Source organism: Mastigoproctus giganteus, chromosome 3 (genome assembly GCF_048544385.1).
Source record: "Mastigoproctus giganteus isolate SK-2022 chromosome 3, ASM4854438v1, whole genome shotgun sequence".
Classification (NCBI taxonomy): Eukaryota; Metazoa; Arthropoda; class Arachnida; order Uropygi; family Thelyphonidae; genus Mastigoproctus; species Mastigoproctus giganteus.
Window position 1 is genome coordinate 72,402,119 of NC_143577.1, and position 18,406 is coordinate 72,420,524.

At 37.3% G+C, this 18,406-nt stretch overlaps 1 protein-coding gene across 1 annotated transcript in view; it reads left to right on the forward strand.

Moving 5' to 3' along the window:
- The window catches only part of LOC150088080 (neuroligin-4, X-linked-like), a 220,801-nt gene that overhangs the window by 190,786 nt on the left and 11,609 nt on the right, over window positions 1-18,406 (forward strand). Inside the window, exon 4 of the mRNA XM_090370560.1 lies at window positions 10,335-11,124. Coding sequence (XP_090226686.1) covers window positions 10,335-11,124 — 790 coding nt within the window. The remainder of the gene's footprint in view (window positions 1-10,334; window positions 11,125-18,406) is intronic.

Below are 18,406 nucleotides of genomic sequence, written 5' to 3' on the forward strand. Positions count from 1 at the left end.
AGCACGAAAAAAAACCTTTCTGCTTTTGTATGTTGCGGCCAAAACAACATTTGGAATTGAAAAGGAATTCTTAGAATATTTTCTAATAAGTTAGTAAAGGAACTAGTTTCTGAGCACTTTTATAACCAGGGCTCGACAAACACGGTCGCCATGGAGACTAAGAAAGCCGTCTTGGCTACTAGTATTGTGCAGATTAGTCTAACAGTTATTAGAACAGATCGGGCTATGGTCTGTGGCTTGCAAGGATTGGCGAATCCTTCGTGGCAGCTCAGTCGGTACCATAAATCACCATCTGCTGCTCGTTTGGTGAGGTTGGGATTCGATTCCATTAGACAGCTGCAAGAATTTTAGCCATTTTCAATCGATTTTGTATTTAGCCACCCTCAAGAGGAATTATAGTTTTCTGAATGAGTTATTCCTGGTTTCTCAGCCCGCACAACATACAAATTGTTCGCTGAATAGAGCTTTGATGCAATTAAAATACTTATAATAAGGATTGATTATTTCCAACAGAAGCACAGTACAATAGACTCTTAGTGCAGACACTAAGCTAAGGACTATTATTGGTTGAAGGAACTTAACGCTGGTATTTCTACCTCATCGCGTGATTCGAGTTTATTGAGTAATGGATCTTCCACAAGACTTGGTCTTTCTGAATAACTACATCAGCACGTTGAACCGTAGAAGACATTACGGCTTCGGCCAGACCGATGTTCATTCATTACACTTGAACGATCACTGCACTGCGCATGCTACTGAAAATAGTTGCATTTGAAAAACCGCTGTCAGTACAAGTATTAACGAGGTCTCAAAAAACTGCTGCGTCATTTTTTAATTAAAAAAACCCAAATTTTCCATTCAGCAATAAACTATGATTTTTCCCCCTTTTATTTTCTTTCATAAATAATAAAATGTAGACGAAGTTTACAACATTTGGAAAAAGTAAATATATCTACAGTTTTTTTTTATTTGCCTTAAATAAATCAAAATAATGCAACGTAAAACATCGAAGCCCGATTCGCGCAACATTCATATTGAGAAAAGAAAATCTCTCCAGGCTTTACATTAATAAATCACGTTATCGGAAGCACCACACGCCTATATATTTAGAGATATAGAGAAGAGCGAAGAGCAGCCTTTGGAAGTTATTTATGTACTGTTTTGAAAGGTTTATGGACCGTGCTCGTGTCGAAATAAGTTTGTGTGTGTGTGTGTTAGGCAGTTAGCAGATAAACAACTAATAGAGTTCCAGTATTTATTTTGAAATATTTCTTAAGATTTACTTTTCGTGATACAGTAATCGGCAAGATTTTTAGCGATATTCATTGAGAATGACCCACAATAATTGGAATAAACATGTTAATACAACTATTATGAGATCGAGATTGAAACGTGTAAAAGACTGAACCTATTTCGGTTTGTATTGCAATGAGACAAGATGACTCTTGATATTGTATTGAGCAGTAGGTTTCTTTTAAGGAATTAAGGGCAATTAATCTACAGTTTTTAAGCTTTGTATTTGCGAAGGATCATAATAAACCGATCTCACTCTTCAAATATTGGTTTAAGAGATTTTATTTTCGTACAGGAACAGGCTTTGGTTCTGTATACAGTTATCTGTGATTTTTTGTAATGAAAGACCTCCAGCTATGGGGAAGGGTTGTTCAAAAAGTAGTGGAAACCGCCTTTTGCATACTATTGTGAGCAGGGATTTCATGGCTCAGGCTACCTATAAATGGTAATGAACTGTTCTACAATAAGTGTACGCGAATGGAAGTTCTTTCGCTGCATGGACAGTGTAAGAGTGTGCTGCAGGTGCTCACATTATGTTTACGATACAAGATCAGCACATTTGGATAAAGATTAACATGGATAAAGGTCCTATAGAAGACCCTTTCCACCGCTCCATGGTACAAGAAAGATAGACCTTCTGTAAATGATCCTTGGTATTCATTGGTGTGGTGTGATGTGAGCAACAGTTATGCAAAAATAAAACTCAAAACATGCTGCTCCTTACGGACTGTGGACGTACTTGCAGTGTCTGGAATTAAGCGACATTTTCAAAAGATTTCGCAAGGTTCATTTTCACCACTTCTTCAACAATTGGCGATTCCTAGCCGTCAGTTTTAATTTAATTGCATATATTATTTAATAAATATTCAAGGACCATTGCCAAACCAAAAGATAAAATATAGGTATATAAGTTACACTAATGAACTTTTTTTTTTCTGAAGCTAAATAAAGCTCAAGTTAAAAAAAATCGATGTTATGGAACCCGCAATGTAAGCTACAATGGCGCAGCTCTGACTAGTTCCAAAAAAATAGAATTATTCCAAAGAGATTAAGCTGAAAATCCTCTAAGTAAAATATTTAGTTGTCGTATAAGTATCAGTTGGATACTTTGTGAACAGATCTCGCATCTATGAAAGGATCTGTAGAGTTTACAAAGATGGACGAAATGTTAATTAAATCTTGTGGAAAATACAAAAGAAAAACTTCTTAATAGAAGTGAAATATAAACAGAAATTTTAAGAGCAAAATGAAAGAAAAACAGAGGAATGAAAGGAATTTAGAATAAGTATAATACACAAAAGGGATGAGAGGGAGAAAAGATAGACCCACTAAAAACGAACTGGAGAGAAAGTTGAGGTAAGCTGGTGTGTTTACCCATTAACGAAGAGTACCTTTAAGACACGAAATGAATGAAGCTGGGGGATTGGACGTTTGCTTACTTTAAAATCGAAGCAAGACGCACGGTCTGTGGCGTGCTTTTAATGCGGTTCCCATGGAAACTGCTGCCTTCCGCTGGCAAAGGTGTACAAACTATGGTTCTAATGACCTGAGCGGTTATGAGTGAGATCATTTTAGGAAAACTGAACCTCCAACCAAAACGAAGAGACACATTAGACTGTCGGCGACAACGCACATTCCACATATACACTCCGTAAATGGAGGTTGCCTTTTGTTTTCTGGGTTAGCGTCTTGGCGGCGCCTCGTAATGTCATCCCTCCAGATCGAAAGCTTCCTGTTTTGATTCCTCTCCAATACGCGACTTTGTTCCTGTCTAATATTAGAGTTGCCTGGCCCAGAAACTCCGTGATTTGAGTTTGATTCACTCGCGGCCCTTATTGAACCAGAGAATTACGAAAGCGATTTATTTGCATTGATTCTGTGATCCCGTGTGTAAACATTTCGAAAGAATCGATACAGGCGTAGCCTCAGTAGAATGGACAATGGGAATTGCTATCTGTGTTTTGTTATGATATCCGAAATCCGCGCTTAATACCCCATACTTGCATAAATATTCATATCGGCTCGTGCAACTAAAGATCCTCTTGGACTTTGTTTTTCTTGGCTGGCGTCTGGGGTCTGGTTTGCCTTAGTCGGAAAGACAAGCGAGATTATTTTCTCTATTTCTTTATTTTCCGCTTGTCAGATAGTGGAGACAATGGACACTTCAGGTATAAAACCCTTTCAAGCGATTCCAGGCAATTACGATTCTTTAAAGATTTCTAATGGTACTAAGAAATTAAAGCGGCTGCATTGAAGAGGAACACTAAGTCATTGTCTGTTGATTGCTTATCCAAATTATTTACTGTTAATAAATGTGACGTCCTCTGTAGTAAGTGATCGCTTTGTTTTTTTTTTTTTTTTTTGCCCCTTTCATCCGCTATACGAATACATTTTGACCATGACTACTGAAGCAAAAAAAAGTCGAGCTAAATACAGATAATGATTGTTATTGCCAGTCTACGAAACTATTAATTTAAGATCATACGTGGAACTTGATTTTATTACGTTTTTCTAGTTAGCAACGACATTTTTAATTAAGAAACTAAATACGAATTGACCAGAATTGTCTAACTGCTTGAATTTGAAAATATTAGAAAGATCTGGGTTCAAATCTCGTCGAGACAAAAGAAATTTAAGGAATTTTTCGCACCGTGGCGTAACGATTCAATTTTGCTTGGTCATCCAACCAAATAGACAAGCCTATCACTGAATACATTAAATTTGGAGACAGTTTACAAATGCCTCGTGACCTTAGTTTCCTCAGAATAAATTCAAAACAACCCAATCAACCCTTATATTTAAACCGCAGAGGACAATGATGAAATTCCACAGGACTTAGACTTCTTGGATTGGATAGAACAAAGATCTTCGTAAAAGGACAGTTCCATGATTTGGTCCATCTCATTTATCCGTAAATTCCACATGTTCGATGGTCTATTTACAATTTAAGGATGAAAAGTCCATGAAAATCTTGCCCGGCACTATTTTGACCATAATACGAAAAAAAAAAAAAAACTTTACAATGGATCTGCTGTCCATACACAACATCTCCTTAAATTCGTCTCGGGATGAAAATCGCACCAAGGCTTTTTGTACTTGGTGTGGCAGAATTGCGACTATAACCTATTGTAACTGCAGCGGTGGCCTTTAATTCTAAAAAAAAAAATCCCAAATTATCACCACCTGAGCTGTAATAAGTATATTATTGATATTCTGAAAGAATATATTTGTAAATAGATATAGTATGTTTCATGGTATGATGCCCACAGCTACACACAAGTATGATTGTCACTCACGGAAATTAAACAGCATATTTATGGACTTATTTAATTGCAGAATCCTAGCTTCCTTAGTTGGATCTTGTAGGTGATAGAAATGTGTCCATTTGGGATTGCCATAATATTCAGAGCAGTAAAGTCCCACCTCTCAAAGTAGCGACTGAATTCAGTGGAGGCGTCTGTGCTCTTCTGTTTCCTCCGGCAGAGCCATTACTTCCGATTGTTTACTTTGCTAAGGCTCTCCTGTTGTACTGTTTCCACCGAGAAGAGCAGGTGTTTCAGAGCGTAATAAAACATCAGGCCTACACTTGCCTTTACTTTGCACACTCTTACTGCCAGCTACCTTCCTTCCTTCCTTCCAAACAAACAACGCCGATAGAATTTCAATGCACGGATGCTGTATTTGGTCTGCGTGGCCAATATCCCAAAGATAGCAAGAAGAGCATCTTTAAAGTGAAAGCGAATTCTTCATGTTTATAAATGTCAGTAGAAAATTGTGGAAGAATTATTTTTGCGCGAGTATCATTTACATGAGTTTCTTTTCATTCGTTGATTTAGAAATAGATAAATAAATACTGTAATTCTATACAAAATACTGTGGAGGAAGAAAGGGGAAATGATTTACACTATAAGAGCTATATAAAATGAACAATTTTGTATTTCAAATATTTGTCAACAAATCACAAAGAATTATGTTTAATTCAAATGTAATAATGTCATTGATTCAGCTCATTCCTCATTAGTTCTGATTTTGCGACTTGAATACAGTGGAGCACATAAAAAGAAACATACAGAAAACTCCATGTGTACAGATATAAAAAGTGTCATATTTGGGATACCAAAGAAATAAATTATATGCCCATAAATTTCGTGTGTTCTCTGGTCGATTTTCCTGTTTTGCTGGATGAAAAACCAGTGTTTTCGAGAGAAAAAAAAACAATGCTATTGACGCTTCAGACCGCTAGCTCAGTCAAAAAAGCCGATAAAAGTTCCTCGCCTTATTGACGAGATTCAAGCCCGGGCTTTTTCCATCCAGTGTGGGGAGGACGATGATTACAACCACTATGTTACTCGCGAAGACATGGTTTTACCATCTTACAAAGCAGGAAAACCAATAGTAGAAAAAGTTATTTACAACAATGATGTAACAACGACCCATGGTCGTTGTAACATCATTGTTGTAAATAACTTGTTACATCATTGTTGTAAATAACTTTTTCTACTATTGGTTTTCCTGCTTTGTAAGATGGTAAAACCATGTTACCCTCGCCAAACGTATGTTTACAAATTTTCTTTTCCCTAGCTATCAAATTGTACATAGATCCACTCTACTCTAAGCCTGATCATAAATGGGTATTCTTCGGAATGGATTGGAGTAGCAAGTAGTTTGGATAGTACTCGGATCGCTCGTGCTTATGCGAAACTTGCAGAGTTTTTTACGACTAAGGTCGAGAAAGCGTTAATGACCGGAACCAGGTTATGCTGTTTCAAAAGGAATTGAACCAATTACCAGTGTATGAGCTGAAAAATGACGTCTAACGCTACCCAATTCAAGGTAGTTTGTAGTGTGTCCTTACAGTCCTCGACATCTATTGAAAATTTAAACTCTTCGTTGATGTTTTCACTTGAGGAAGAGTAACCCAGGAATGGGTTATATACTAGGAAAGAAGGATTATAGGAGATTTATGATGAAAAAGACTCGAAGATACAGAAAGATATGAAGCTCAACGTGCAGTTTAAACGGGCAGCAAAAATGGACACATCTTCTATATTCCCTGTTATTTTACATTCGTTTCTAGCCTCATCTACGCGGAAGAACAGATTTCCTTCATTCATTTTACCGAATTCTTCCAGCTCTTTATATACCCCAATCAGATTACCCCTTAGATGCCTAGTTGTTAAACTTTACAACCCACATTTTCTAGGCAGTTCTTCATATATGAATCGATTGGCATTCATCAATGATCGTTACCTTCCTCTGAATTCGTCATCTCCAGAATTAGTCTTTAGGTGCGATATCCAGACCTGAATATAATATTTCAAATGCGATCTAACGATCGTCTTTTGTAGAGGGATAATGACGCTTTTTCAATGCTGGAAAATGTCCTGCAAATAAGGAAATGATACCATATGCTTTTTCTAGCCTATGGTATCCTTTCCACCTGTTTATACTTGTATGGAAAATTTCATGTCGAATTGAATGGTAACTTAAGCCTTTTTCATCTTGAACCATGTTTACTTCCTCTCCCTTTAGCTTATACTCATGACTCCAACGTTTCTGCTCCCCAAAGTATTTGGTAAAAATAGCAAATGTTTGTAATGGTGGTACATCCAGATGATTCTTCAATTGCTACTTTTTATAAAGAACAAAATACTTCCGTAAAAGCTTAACACTTCCCATCTCATCCTATATTTTCGATCGCACGCTACACAGATTTCCTGACTGCGCCGTGATTTCTTCCAATTATCCTTTATCACTGGCTATTTCCGTGGATCTGGAGGATGTACAGACACATTCTAATGGGCTCGTGGGATTTGTGCCGAAACTTAAGCGTGAGTAGTTAGTTGTATTAGCACCTAACTTCTTTTACACCAGCTTATCACTGATGAATATTCACTTACAGTACTAAGCTTTTAATTGCTCTGTTGATTTGGGAACCCATACTTGCTCTCTAACTACTACCTCATAAAATTATCGATGGTTATTGAAAAGAATAATTGCAGTGGCCTTCCCTTGACGTACCCGGTAATGTTCTGGCTTAACGTAACAACATCGAATAAAACTTCCCAGGAAATCTTCGTTTATCCCGAAAATTATCCCTGTTCCCATGGTAGCCAACATCTGCGCTAACCACATTCGTACGTATGTAAAATGAAACTTGTTTATCTTACTACACGGTCCAGTAAGTACTGCAGGCGATAACTATTATATAAATGCTAGGAACAGAGACTAAATAGAAACAAACAAACAAGGAAGAATGACTTTTGAAGTTTATTTCTGTCGTTAATCTGTTATTCCCTGGTGGTCAGGGTCTCCTGGTACGCTAAAGCCATTGTCATTAGTCTTCTAAAATACGAAGCTTATATCCTAAAGCTTTTCGACGGTTGTTTCAATCTCTGTTTTCCACTTAATACCTAGAAATTTTCCTTAATGTTGTAATCACCGGATTAAGCAACGTGAAGTTATTCAAATTTACTAAATCTAACAGAGGGAGTCATTTTTTGGTTTGATACTTCGCGTACTGGATGATGAAAGGCACGAGCCATAAATACAGTATAAGGCGAATGGAGTACAGCCAGACTAGAACTCAAGCTGGGTGAGATTGAGAACGTCTGCAAGTTCAAGAAGGGATTAGACAATTAATTATTCAGCGTTGAACAGAGTTATGACAGGAAGGAAAGTTTTTTTTTCCGGCAGATACAGTAAAATCCAAGCTTCCACCATTCTAATACTAAATTTTCATTTTACTTCCTAGCATAATCATGCTTTCTTCTCTGTTTGTTTCTTATGGACAGCTTTCAGCAATCCACCCTAATTTATTTATACGAGTATATGAGGCCCACTATTCGAAGGCAAGCTTATGAGCCCAAAAATCCAATTCTACTGTATATCTATCAGCCATCTTGAAAGAAACGGACATGAAAATCGAGAAACATTTAGAAGTGATGTCAACAGTCCGATCCAAGCTATATTTAGAGCAAGTCGGTGGGTCCTAAGGCTACCTGACAAGACTATTTTTTTTATTTCGACCCGTCATGAAGAAAGTTATTGTAGGGTTTCATGTGCATCAGGAACTTAGGCCATATTGAGTTATATATATGTCTGTAATTCGGGTGTATTCAATTTGTAGTCAATTTGCTGTTTCCTGCATCAAAAACCATGCTACCCTCCCCTGAGACCGCCTGACTCAGCCATTTTGGGAAAAAGAACCATAAAAATTCTTCGCCGCATTGAGGCATTCGAACTCAAGTATTTTTCATCCAGCGTGGAAAGGAAGGTGATTATACCAACTGTGCTATCCACCAAGGCAAATAAAGAAAAGAATAATAAGCTGCATCTGGTATTTCCTGCTATCACAAGTACTCGTTCCATCGGTAGCTCAGTTGAATTATAGTTGTGATTCTAATGTCTCTAGGCTGGTGGTTGAAATCGTACTTGAAGCCTTCGCTATTTCGATGGAAGATTATTTACTTAAAAATTAATTTGAAAACGAAAACTTAAGTAAACATATTCTGTTTACTTATTTTGTTCCTACAAGCGATTTTTTTCAGATTTACTTGACTGAATAATAAGAAACATCTTCCCACGCTTGTAATGTTTAAGAAAATATACACTCAGTGAAAAGGAAATTATGCCCACCTATTCGTAATGAACTATGCCGCCATAACTCACAGGCAAGCGGAAGTTGTTGCTTAATATGGTGCATGCTTTCGGGCCTCCATAGTCGAGTGGTCAGGAGAGGGAATGCAGTAGCACACGCTCCTTGAGTAAACCGGGGTTCAAGCCCCTGGCTGCTAAATACGGTCGATCTGCCAACCCGCACTGGACCAGCGTGGCAGATATGGTCCATTTCCCTCAACATGAATTGTTGAGGAGGCTTCCATCCTGCAGTGGGTTGATAATGGCTGCAGTTTATGGTGTATGCTTTGCTGGCAAGAAATGGGATCCATGGTGCGTATGAATCGACGTTTCACTGGTGAGGTATTCATTTTTTTTTTCATTTTAATTATTTACATATACAAACACTTTTATTATGCAATCATCCGGTTCTACTGGAAAACTCGTTCTGATTATAAACCATCCCATACAAATCCATAAATAGAAGAAAAAAAACATTCAAAAGCTCTATAGAAAAATATGTATACATGTAACTGTTCAGTGTAGCGACGGCACCTGGGACTTCAACTCGAACAGTAATCATCATACTGTTTACAGAATTTTGTAGTTTGGCCAAATGAAAATCACATGGTTTGTATGTACCACCTTAACTGGGCAGCAGCAAAGTAGTACCCATCCTCAACAAGAGGAGGTAAGCCTGTATTAAATTAATTGCCCAAAAAGGGACAGATCCCACATACTGGCAGCTCTTAGAAGACCGTGTGACCCTGCCATGTTGCATTTTATTCTGGACAGAAACGGGATCTTCCAAGACGATAACACGCCGTGTCATTGGGCCCGCACTGTGCACGAGTGGTTCGAGGAACACAGTGGAGATATCACCAATCTTGATTGGCCTCCAAATTCGGCTGACCTCAATCCAATTAAACACTTGTGCGATGTTTTGGGATGGGAAGTGAGGGGTATGGACACGCAAGCGTCATTTATTACGACATTGTGGAAAGCCTTGTAGGCAGCCTGGTAGGTGGTCACAATTCAGTGATCACTGAGTACGTTATGTATATTTCTGTGAACTAGGTGAGCTGGATTTTGTGTGTGTAAATTGTTTAGCTTCCGTTATCGTAGAATAAGAATTAAGATTTATTTTACAACCATTACTGCGATTCTGGTAATTAATAGCTGGGTGCAATGTCTATTAGTATTATTATTGCAATAAAGATTTGTAATACAATGTGAATTTACTGTCATCGCATCTTAACTTTTTATCTCAGCAGGTACTGATTAAATGTTTCTGTTTAATTACATTTTATTCATACCAAAATTGTTTTAATGCACCGTAATTTTAATGCAATTACACGATTTCTGACTGTTAAAAATTAAGTTGTGAGCACAGCGGAATTCTGAACAAAATTTTGTACTTTCAGGACTTTTCCATCGTGCCATAATGCAAAGTGGGTCGGCGCTAAGCTCGTGGGCCATCGCTACTGAGGCTATGACTTACACAAGACATCTGGCAAGGATTCTCGGTTGTCCACCGCAGGAAAGTGCGCTCCTTCTGGACTGCATGCGACAGCGACCTCTGGCGGACATAATGCGAATCCAGCTCTTAGTTCCCGAGCATCTTTCTGCCTTTGGACCTACAGTAGATGGAATCGTTATACCAAGTGAGCCCCTGGGAACGATGGAGGAATACAACAGTCTCTACGGTCAGTACGATCTCCTTTTTGGGGTTACCCGGATCGAATCGTATTTTCAGTTCACCGCCCACGAAGAGAGGCATGGCATCGACGCTGAACGCAGAGACAGAGTACTGAGAACATTGGTCCGTAATCTGTTTACTTACCACATGCAAGAAATTTTTCTGACTATAGTAAACGAATACACCGACTGGACACGTCCACTTCAACATCCAGTCAATATACTGGATTCAGCAATTGATGTTCTTGGTGATGCTTTGATCGTGGCTCCCATAATGCGGGCAGGCAACTATCATTCCAGGACTCATTCCAAAACGTTCTTCTATGTATTTGCTTATCAGACGGAGTACGGGGACTACACACAACGTCAGGGTTGTATTCACGGCGAGGACTTAGCGTACATCTTTGGAGCGCCTCTAGTCGGTGGAATCGCGCATTTTACTAAGAATTTCACTCGTCAAGAAGTAAATCTGGCGGAAATTGTGATGACTTATTGGGTTAACTTTGCTAAAGTCGGGTAAGTTATGCCTAGTGATTGTGTATTTATTATGTGTTTCTCTATTTTTGCATATCCATTATATACTTTATTGTTGTGTGATACTGCTTGGATAAAAAAATAAAAATTGCATACAGAACATACAGATAAGGACTGATCAAGCAGCTTCCCATATGCAAAGCCGATAGGGAGAGTGAACGCACGTGCATAGTTTACCACTTTAATGAGCCCAACCCAACTCTAAAATAATAAATTATATTAATATAAAAATTAATAAATTTCAAAACAGAACTTGTATACGTGCATAAATAATATATATATTCAAAATTCACATAATTTCTGCGCTACTCCAGTTCATGAAAAGTTTCTTCATAAATTATCCTGCTCTATCGATTACTACGTATATTTGAAATTCGATTTTTATTTCCTTAAAGCGTGTCTTATCTCTTTTTCTCAGTAAGAAAGAGAGACTCGGCTATCAAAGGCGCCCCTTAAATGAATGTTTGGTTTGCGTAGTAAATTGAGCAGAATTTTTCTTAGAAAATTAAAATTTTACATCAAATATTAAAGCTAACGATGTTGCAGGCAGCGTAACAGAATTATTTCCTTACTGGCAGACTTCATGAATAATATATGATGTATTGCTTCGTGAACAATTTCCTCCCTAACTTAATCGAAGTTGATTTAGCAAAGTTGTAACTGCGTTCAATGTAAAGGGAGGAAACTGTTGCTGAAAGAAAACTAGTATTAAAAAAACAACAACAACAGGTAATTGAATTTCGTATTTTTTCCACCAATGGTATCGCCAAGACAAAAGTATAATGGAAATTCTGAATTTTTATTTCTCATAAATATTGAATTCCGTCGTAGTTTCCATGGAAGGTACAAGTTCAGTTATTATTCATTAATTAGTCACTTCAGCTCTAATTTTTTAACGAAAACGGCATATTTGTAACGTCAGCTGTGGATGCTTAAAATATACACTGCCCTGCCATTAATATCCGGACACTCCCTCCGTTGATAGTTGATCAGTCCTACTAAAGCACCACGTGACAGACAACTATAAAAAAAAATGGTCGAATATGATAATAGTGTACCATATAAGCAATCGCTCTGCACGTAACATTTAAACGGCACTGAAGATCCCTAGGTTGATGATTGGTAATGGAAGCTGCGTTGTAGTAGGGTTTAGGCACATCAGCGACTTCAGCCATGGTGCTGAAACCGCCACGGAACTATCCAAAAGCGTCCGAAGCCGGTGGAACGTGACAGGAAAGCTCATTAGAATCGTCCGCTTGGAACGCAGGTCGACTTTGTCGCAGCACACACACACACACACACACACACACACACAGACCCACAAATGATTAATCACTCCGACTAATGCCAGACACCCTCTACCTGGCTGTCCTTGAGCCATAGACCAATGGTAAGCTGTGCTTTGGAGTGACGATTTACTGTAGATGGATGGTCTACCACTCTGATGGTCGTGCCTGATGCCAGGAGAAAGCTACCTGTTGGACTGTATCGTCCCCACAGTGAAGTTCGGCAGAGGGGCGTGATGATGCCCTTGTTGGTAGAATCTCTGTCCTCTCCACATCACATGGAAAAGACTTCAATTCGAATCTCGTCAATTACGTGAGGAGTTTTTATTAGCTTTTTCACAACATGGCTGAGTTGGGTGGTCTCAGGTGAGGGTATAATTTTATTTTTCTCCCAGAAACTCGGGTTTTTCGTCCAACAAACAGTAAATCGACCACAGAATATATGCAATTTACAGACAATATATACGGCGCAATATGGCCTCAGTCACTGATGCGCCTAAAATCATACTAGAAACAAACAGCGTGATGGTCTGGGACTGTTTCTAATTGTTTAGGACACGAATTCTAGGATCTATCTGTACGTCCTGGACAAAAATACGTTACCTACTTCGTGGAGTTACATCGCCGAAGGCCCACGTACTTCTTACAGCAGGACAACCCTCTGTTACACTGTTCGCGTTGTGACGGACTAGTTTGAGGACACAAGCGTTGAAAGTTGGATTGGTGAGTTCAAAGCCCTGATCTCAATCCTAATAGAGAGCCCCTGGGATGCATTAAATTTTCGAACGCGTGTGAGGAGAGGCTACCCAAAAAACAGAGCTAACCTGGTCGAATGGCGGGAAATATTGGATAACATTTACAAAAAATTGGTGGAGACTAGACGCTGTCATCAAGAATAAAGGTTTCAGCACACATTATTAGTTTTCCTGATTAGCACTCTGATTATTTCCAGGATATTATAGAAGTAGGGTTATCCAGTTGTGAATAAAGCCCGGGTGACCATTCCCCTTAAAATGTGTTCGTTGTTGGCACTATTAAATTGCAATGAACTTAAATCAGAATTGAAATTTTAAAATATTTCTGGTGTATTTATATTACTCAACACTTTCTTGGTTATACACGGTGGTTCAGAACCGATATCTTAATTCAAGTTGAGGAAGGATTGCTAAAGGATAGATCTGTGGAAGTTTTTCTTCAGCCAGCGTGTAGTTGGATTGTTGGAACAAACTTCCGTCTATTGTTTTGCAAGTGGCTGGTTTGAATAAATTCAAGGAAGAAATAGAAATATTCATGGAGGATATGGATGAGTGAAGTGTGTAGTTTTTTTTTTCTTTTGGCTGATTCTTTATAAGCTTTCTTGCATCGCTTGCCACTAACAATACATTTAGCCTGTAAAGAGACTTATACCATGTAGAAGATGGTGCAGGTGATTTTAGAATAGAATCTGTCGCATATCTGAATGACAAGCAAGCCTTTAATTACGTGGAATGACATAGAATGAATGAAATGTGAAACTGCGTTAGTTTGCAAAACAATTTTCCCTCCTGAAGAATTGTACTCCATTCTCATTTTTAATTGAAATTAATTAAAATATATTGGTTGGCATATGCGTTTATCAGCACAAGGGCCACTAAGCTCAAGATGTGCCTGTTATGCAAGTTTGGAGGTCATGTTAATCTTTAATTTATTATATATTCGGATCTGCTTTAGAAAACTGAAAAGGTCATTTTAGTTTGCATCGTTTCCGATTAGATGCGTCAGTGTCATTGGTTCCTGTACATTTGACAGGGATTGTAGATTTGCTGCTCGAATATTGTGGTGGTAATTGCATTCAACAAGGGTATAGTTAACCGTGAGTTGCGTGTTATAATGCATGCACTGGGGAGAATTGTCTCGCATTAATAGATAAGAATTAGTCAAATATCTATGTCCAATACGTGTTCTCTTTAATACAACCTTTCCTTGTCGATTTGTTCTGGAACTGGACTGCCACTGTTGTGGTTTTTTGTTTAATCTGGAAAAGTCTGCTGTTAATTTGTCTTCCTGATTTCATGCCATTTATCTTTAAAAGTTTTTTATATTATTATTTTATAAATGTTACCAATAATTCTGTTGTATTTGAGGTTGGGTGTTTACAGCTTCATCTGCCAGTTCAATCCCTGAGAATGAATGTCCACGTATCGAATAGAATTTGAGTGAGTAGTTTCTGGTTTTGGGAACGAAATTGTTTCAATACTGGATGATATCTAACGGAAGATCTGCTTTTGGCAGTTTGTATCGTACTCAGAGAGCCTGCATATATTATATAAACCAATATTTGATATTACTTACATTGCCTCATCAGACTATTTTAAGTTAAGTTCTGAAAGGTAAAACATAAATCCAGAGTCATTTTCAAACCTTTTCGGAATTTATTTTATGTTTGACCAAAGAAACTAAGGCTGTGAGGCGTAAATATTGTGCATGTGTAAATTTCGTGTATTCTTTGAAAACCCGCGTTTCTGAGGGATAAAATCTTGTAATTCATCACCAGACGGATAACTGAACATCTGTCTTGTTAAAAAAAAAAAAAAAAATTGCACACTACTTCTCATTTCAATGGGAATCGAATCCAGGTGTTTCCCACCACGTGTGAGCAAAAGAGCGATCGTAATCACTATGGTGCCAACGAGGGGGACCAGAGAACCTGTTAGGCCTGATCTGTTACGTAGAATGTAATTCACGGATGGATAACCTCACCTCAGATACCCGTCCATGAATACATTCCACAATAATTTTTGAACAAACTATAAACTGCTAAAATCTTTTTGGTCAGAGTTTGTTAGCACTGCATGCGAGTGTATTTCAAAAACTTAACGATGTTATTTGAACTGGAGTATTTCATATACATATATTTTTCACAAAACATTCTGTAATTCTACTCTCCAAGTCAACCTAAGACAATCCTTGCTATTTTTCCTTGCAATTCTGTGAGAAGAAAACCAGTCACGTGATACAGTAATTATAGATCCTTTCCTGTTTTACTGGGTAACAATCTTATCATCAGTGAGTTTATTTCCTTTACCTCCAACTGTTGTAGTTCCTTTTTGTGTTTTTTTCCAGTTCACGTCCATCCTCAAAAGTTAAAAAAAAGAAAAAAAAAGGAACCAGCTTTAATCAAACCAACAAGATATATTCTTTCTTCTTATAACGTGCAAGTACTTCAAATGATCTCCCCGAAAGGAAATTTATACTGCAAAGCATAAATATTTCACTTTTCATCTTTTTTTCCATGTTTTCCGCCATACATTTTTAATTAATATTTGATTATTTCATTTTTTATATTTAATATTTCTACTGCAATAATTTCACTCAATTTCTACTTTATTGTATTGATAGACAAATCTTTTGGCTGTTGATAGACAAATCTTTTGGCTGTTGATAGACAAATCTTTTGGCTATTGATAGACAAATCTTTTGGCTATTGATAGAAAAATCTTTTGACTATTGATAGACAAATCTTTTGGCTATTGATAGAAAAATCTTTTGGCTATTGATAGAAAAATCTTTTGGCTATTGATAGACAAATCTTTTGGCTCATATCATTCTAGATTTTTTTTTATTGTTACGAAGTCTTTTTAATTGTTTGATTTACGTCTGCCAAAAAAATAGCAATTGAGTTTTCAGGAAAAGCACCTTTACAAAGATATATTAGCCGACAGTAATAATTCAGTAGAAAGTAATGTTATTTTGTCAAGTCTTTAGGCTTCCTTTCAGTCGATGCATGTACGTTTAAAACGCCAGTTAATCACCAGCTAGTTAGGTGACAGGCCGTATCACTGAATTCGTTATCGCACGTCTTCTTTGTCGTAAGCATTACCGAGAAGAGTGACAGTAGATAGGACATTCATTAATCTACCTAATAAAGTCACGTGGAACTCCAGTAATGCTAGTTTGCATTTTGATGCCCGATGAAGTTACCCCCTTCCCCCGCACTAATTTTCCCAAACGCTCTAACAGAGATACGTCTTTACATTTGCGTAGTCTTGATCCGTTTTTGGTCGACGGCATCCATCTTTACATTTCAAGATAAGCTCTTTTCATAATACCCTTGATGAGTGATGAGAAGGGTTTCGTTGGACGATTTTACACGAAAATTGAATCCCCATATTAAAACGTATTTGATGTTGCAAACATCCGTTGCATAAAAACTTTATTTACTTGGACATGGTAATGAAAGGCTTCGTTAGAAGTGACACTTTGCTTTGATAATGAAAAAGTATTTCATTAATATAATGCTAATGTGAAACCAGTCGCAATTTAATTAATGCAAAGCCATTCTAAAATTAATGAAGTCACGGAATAAAAGAAGGTAAATTTACGTTTTCTATTGTATCTACTAACTCACATTAACCGGTCAAAAAAAGTAGTTAAACACAAGTAAATTATTATGGAAATTACTTAAGTTTCAGCGCAAATATCTTCCCTTCCCCCATCCCCTACTAACGTATTACCTTACGGGAAAACAGTAGTATGGACTACTTCGTTAATAATATTCTACTATAATATCCAAAGAAAGTAAATATTTACCACCCACTGGGAACTACGAACGTTGCTTCAATCAAGATGCGCTTGTTTACAAAGAGTTTAACATAATTAACTACATTGTGGTAATGCTGGGTCATATGTTTCAGCAGGTACCCGAACTGTATTTCCATATTTTACATAGATCTTTCCTTTAAAATGTATCTGTAGTAACCATGAACTAAGTGTTTAAAATGCAGGGGAGAAATGCTCAGAGAAAAACAGGATTGAGTTGTTTCATTAAGGCTGTGAGGCACTGATATGTCGTGTTTGATCTACGGCCTGATTGTTTTTACTGGATGGAAAACTACGATGTCCTCGTCTGAGACCGAATAACTTGGCCACGCCGTTAAAAATAATGTAATAAAATTCCTAGCGTCATTCACGGATTCAATCTCTGGTATTTTCCATAATTGCAAAAGAAAATACCCCAGAGAATTCATAAGAAATATTTAGTTGTATTGCATTTAAGGTTCAAGTCAGAATTGCACAAAATGCAAACGTCTTTTAGAAAACAAATAGCGAAAGTCTTCGTGGCTTTTTTGCCTTTAAAATAATAATAATAACAACACCCAGAAACAATAAAAGGAAGTTTATACTTAATCCAATATGGGAAGATTAAGCAGATTTAAAAATTATGGAGATTTACAAACGAAAATACTAGCGCGTTTTGAACCACTCAATATTTTGCTAAATAATGTAGATTTTTAGAAAATATTTAATTCCCTTGTAACAATAGAACCTCAAAAATGTATCCTTGGGGACATACACGTTTCAGCTGTGTCAAAATTCTGGTTATTTGAGAGGTACGCATATAGCCTACATAATCTTAAAATGTTTTCCTAAATAGTTATAGTGACACTGTCTATCCCATCAGTGTAACCAAAGAAGATGAATAATAAATAAATTACCCGAAGTTCCCCTAAATATTGCATTTCACGTAATCTTAAAAATACCTTTTAGAAATATGCCATTGTATCTTTAAATTAAGTTCCTTAAATTTAAAAAGACAGAACAAATTGCAGCATTCCAAATGATCCTTTAAAAAAGTAGCAGAAAGCAATTTCCCCTTAAAGCAATTACATTAGGAAACACAGGATTCTTGTGAAGTTATTAGCTGCATAGCCCTGGTATACTGATCAACTGATGTTTAATTTATTAGTGTCCAAATAGAAGAGCACACTCCACGAATTGTTGTGATGGAACTTGAAGTTTAAACATTAACATTGCGAGAATTAGAAACTGCGGTTCCACTTTGACACGTACTAGCTTAAGAATGAACAAATATTGGATCCCTAAGCCAGTGAAACGCTCTATGAACACCATCTGCTACGTAATGAATGATTTAGTTGGGAAAATTAAAGTGGTTGAAACTGTAGCAATCACTGCTTTTATGGACACGTGTCTTGGTCCCT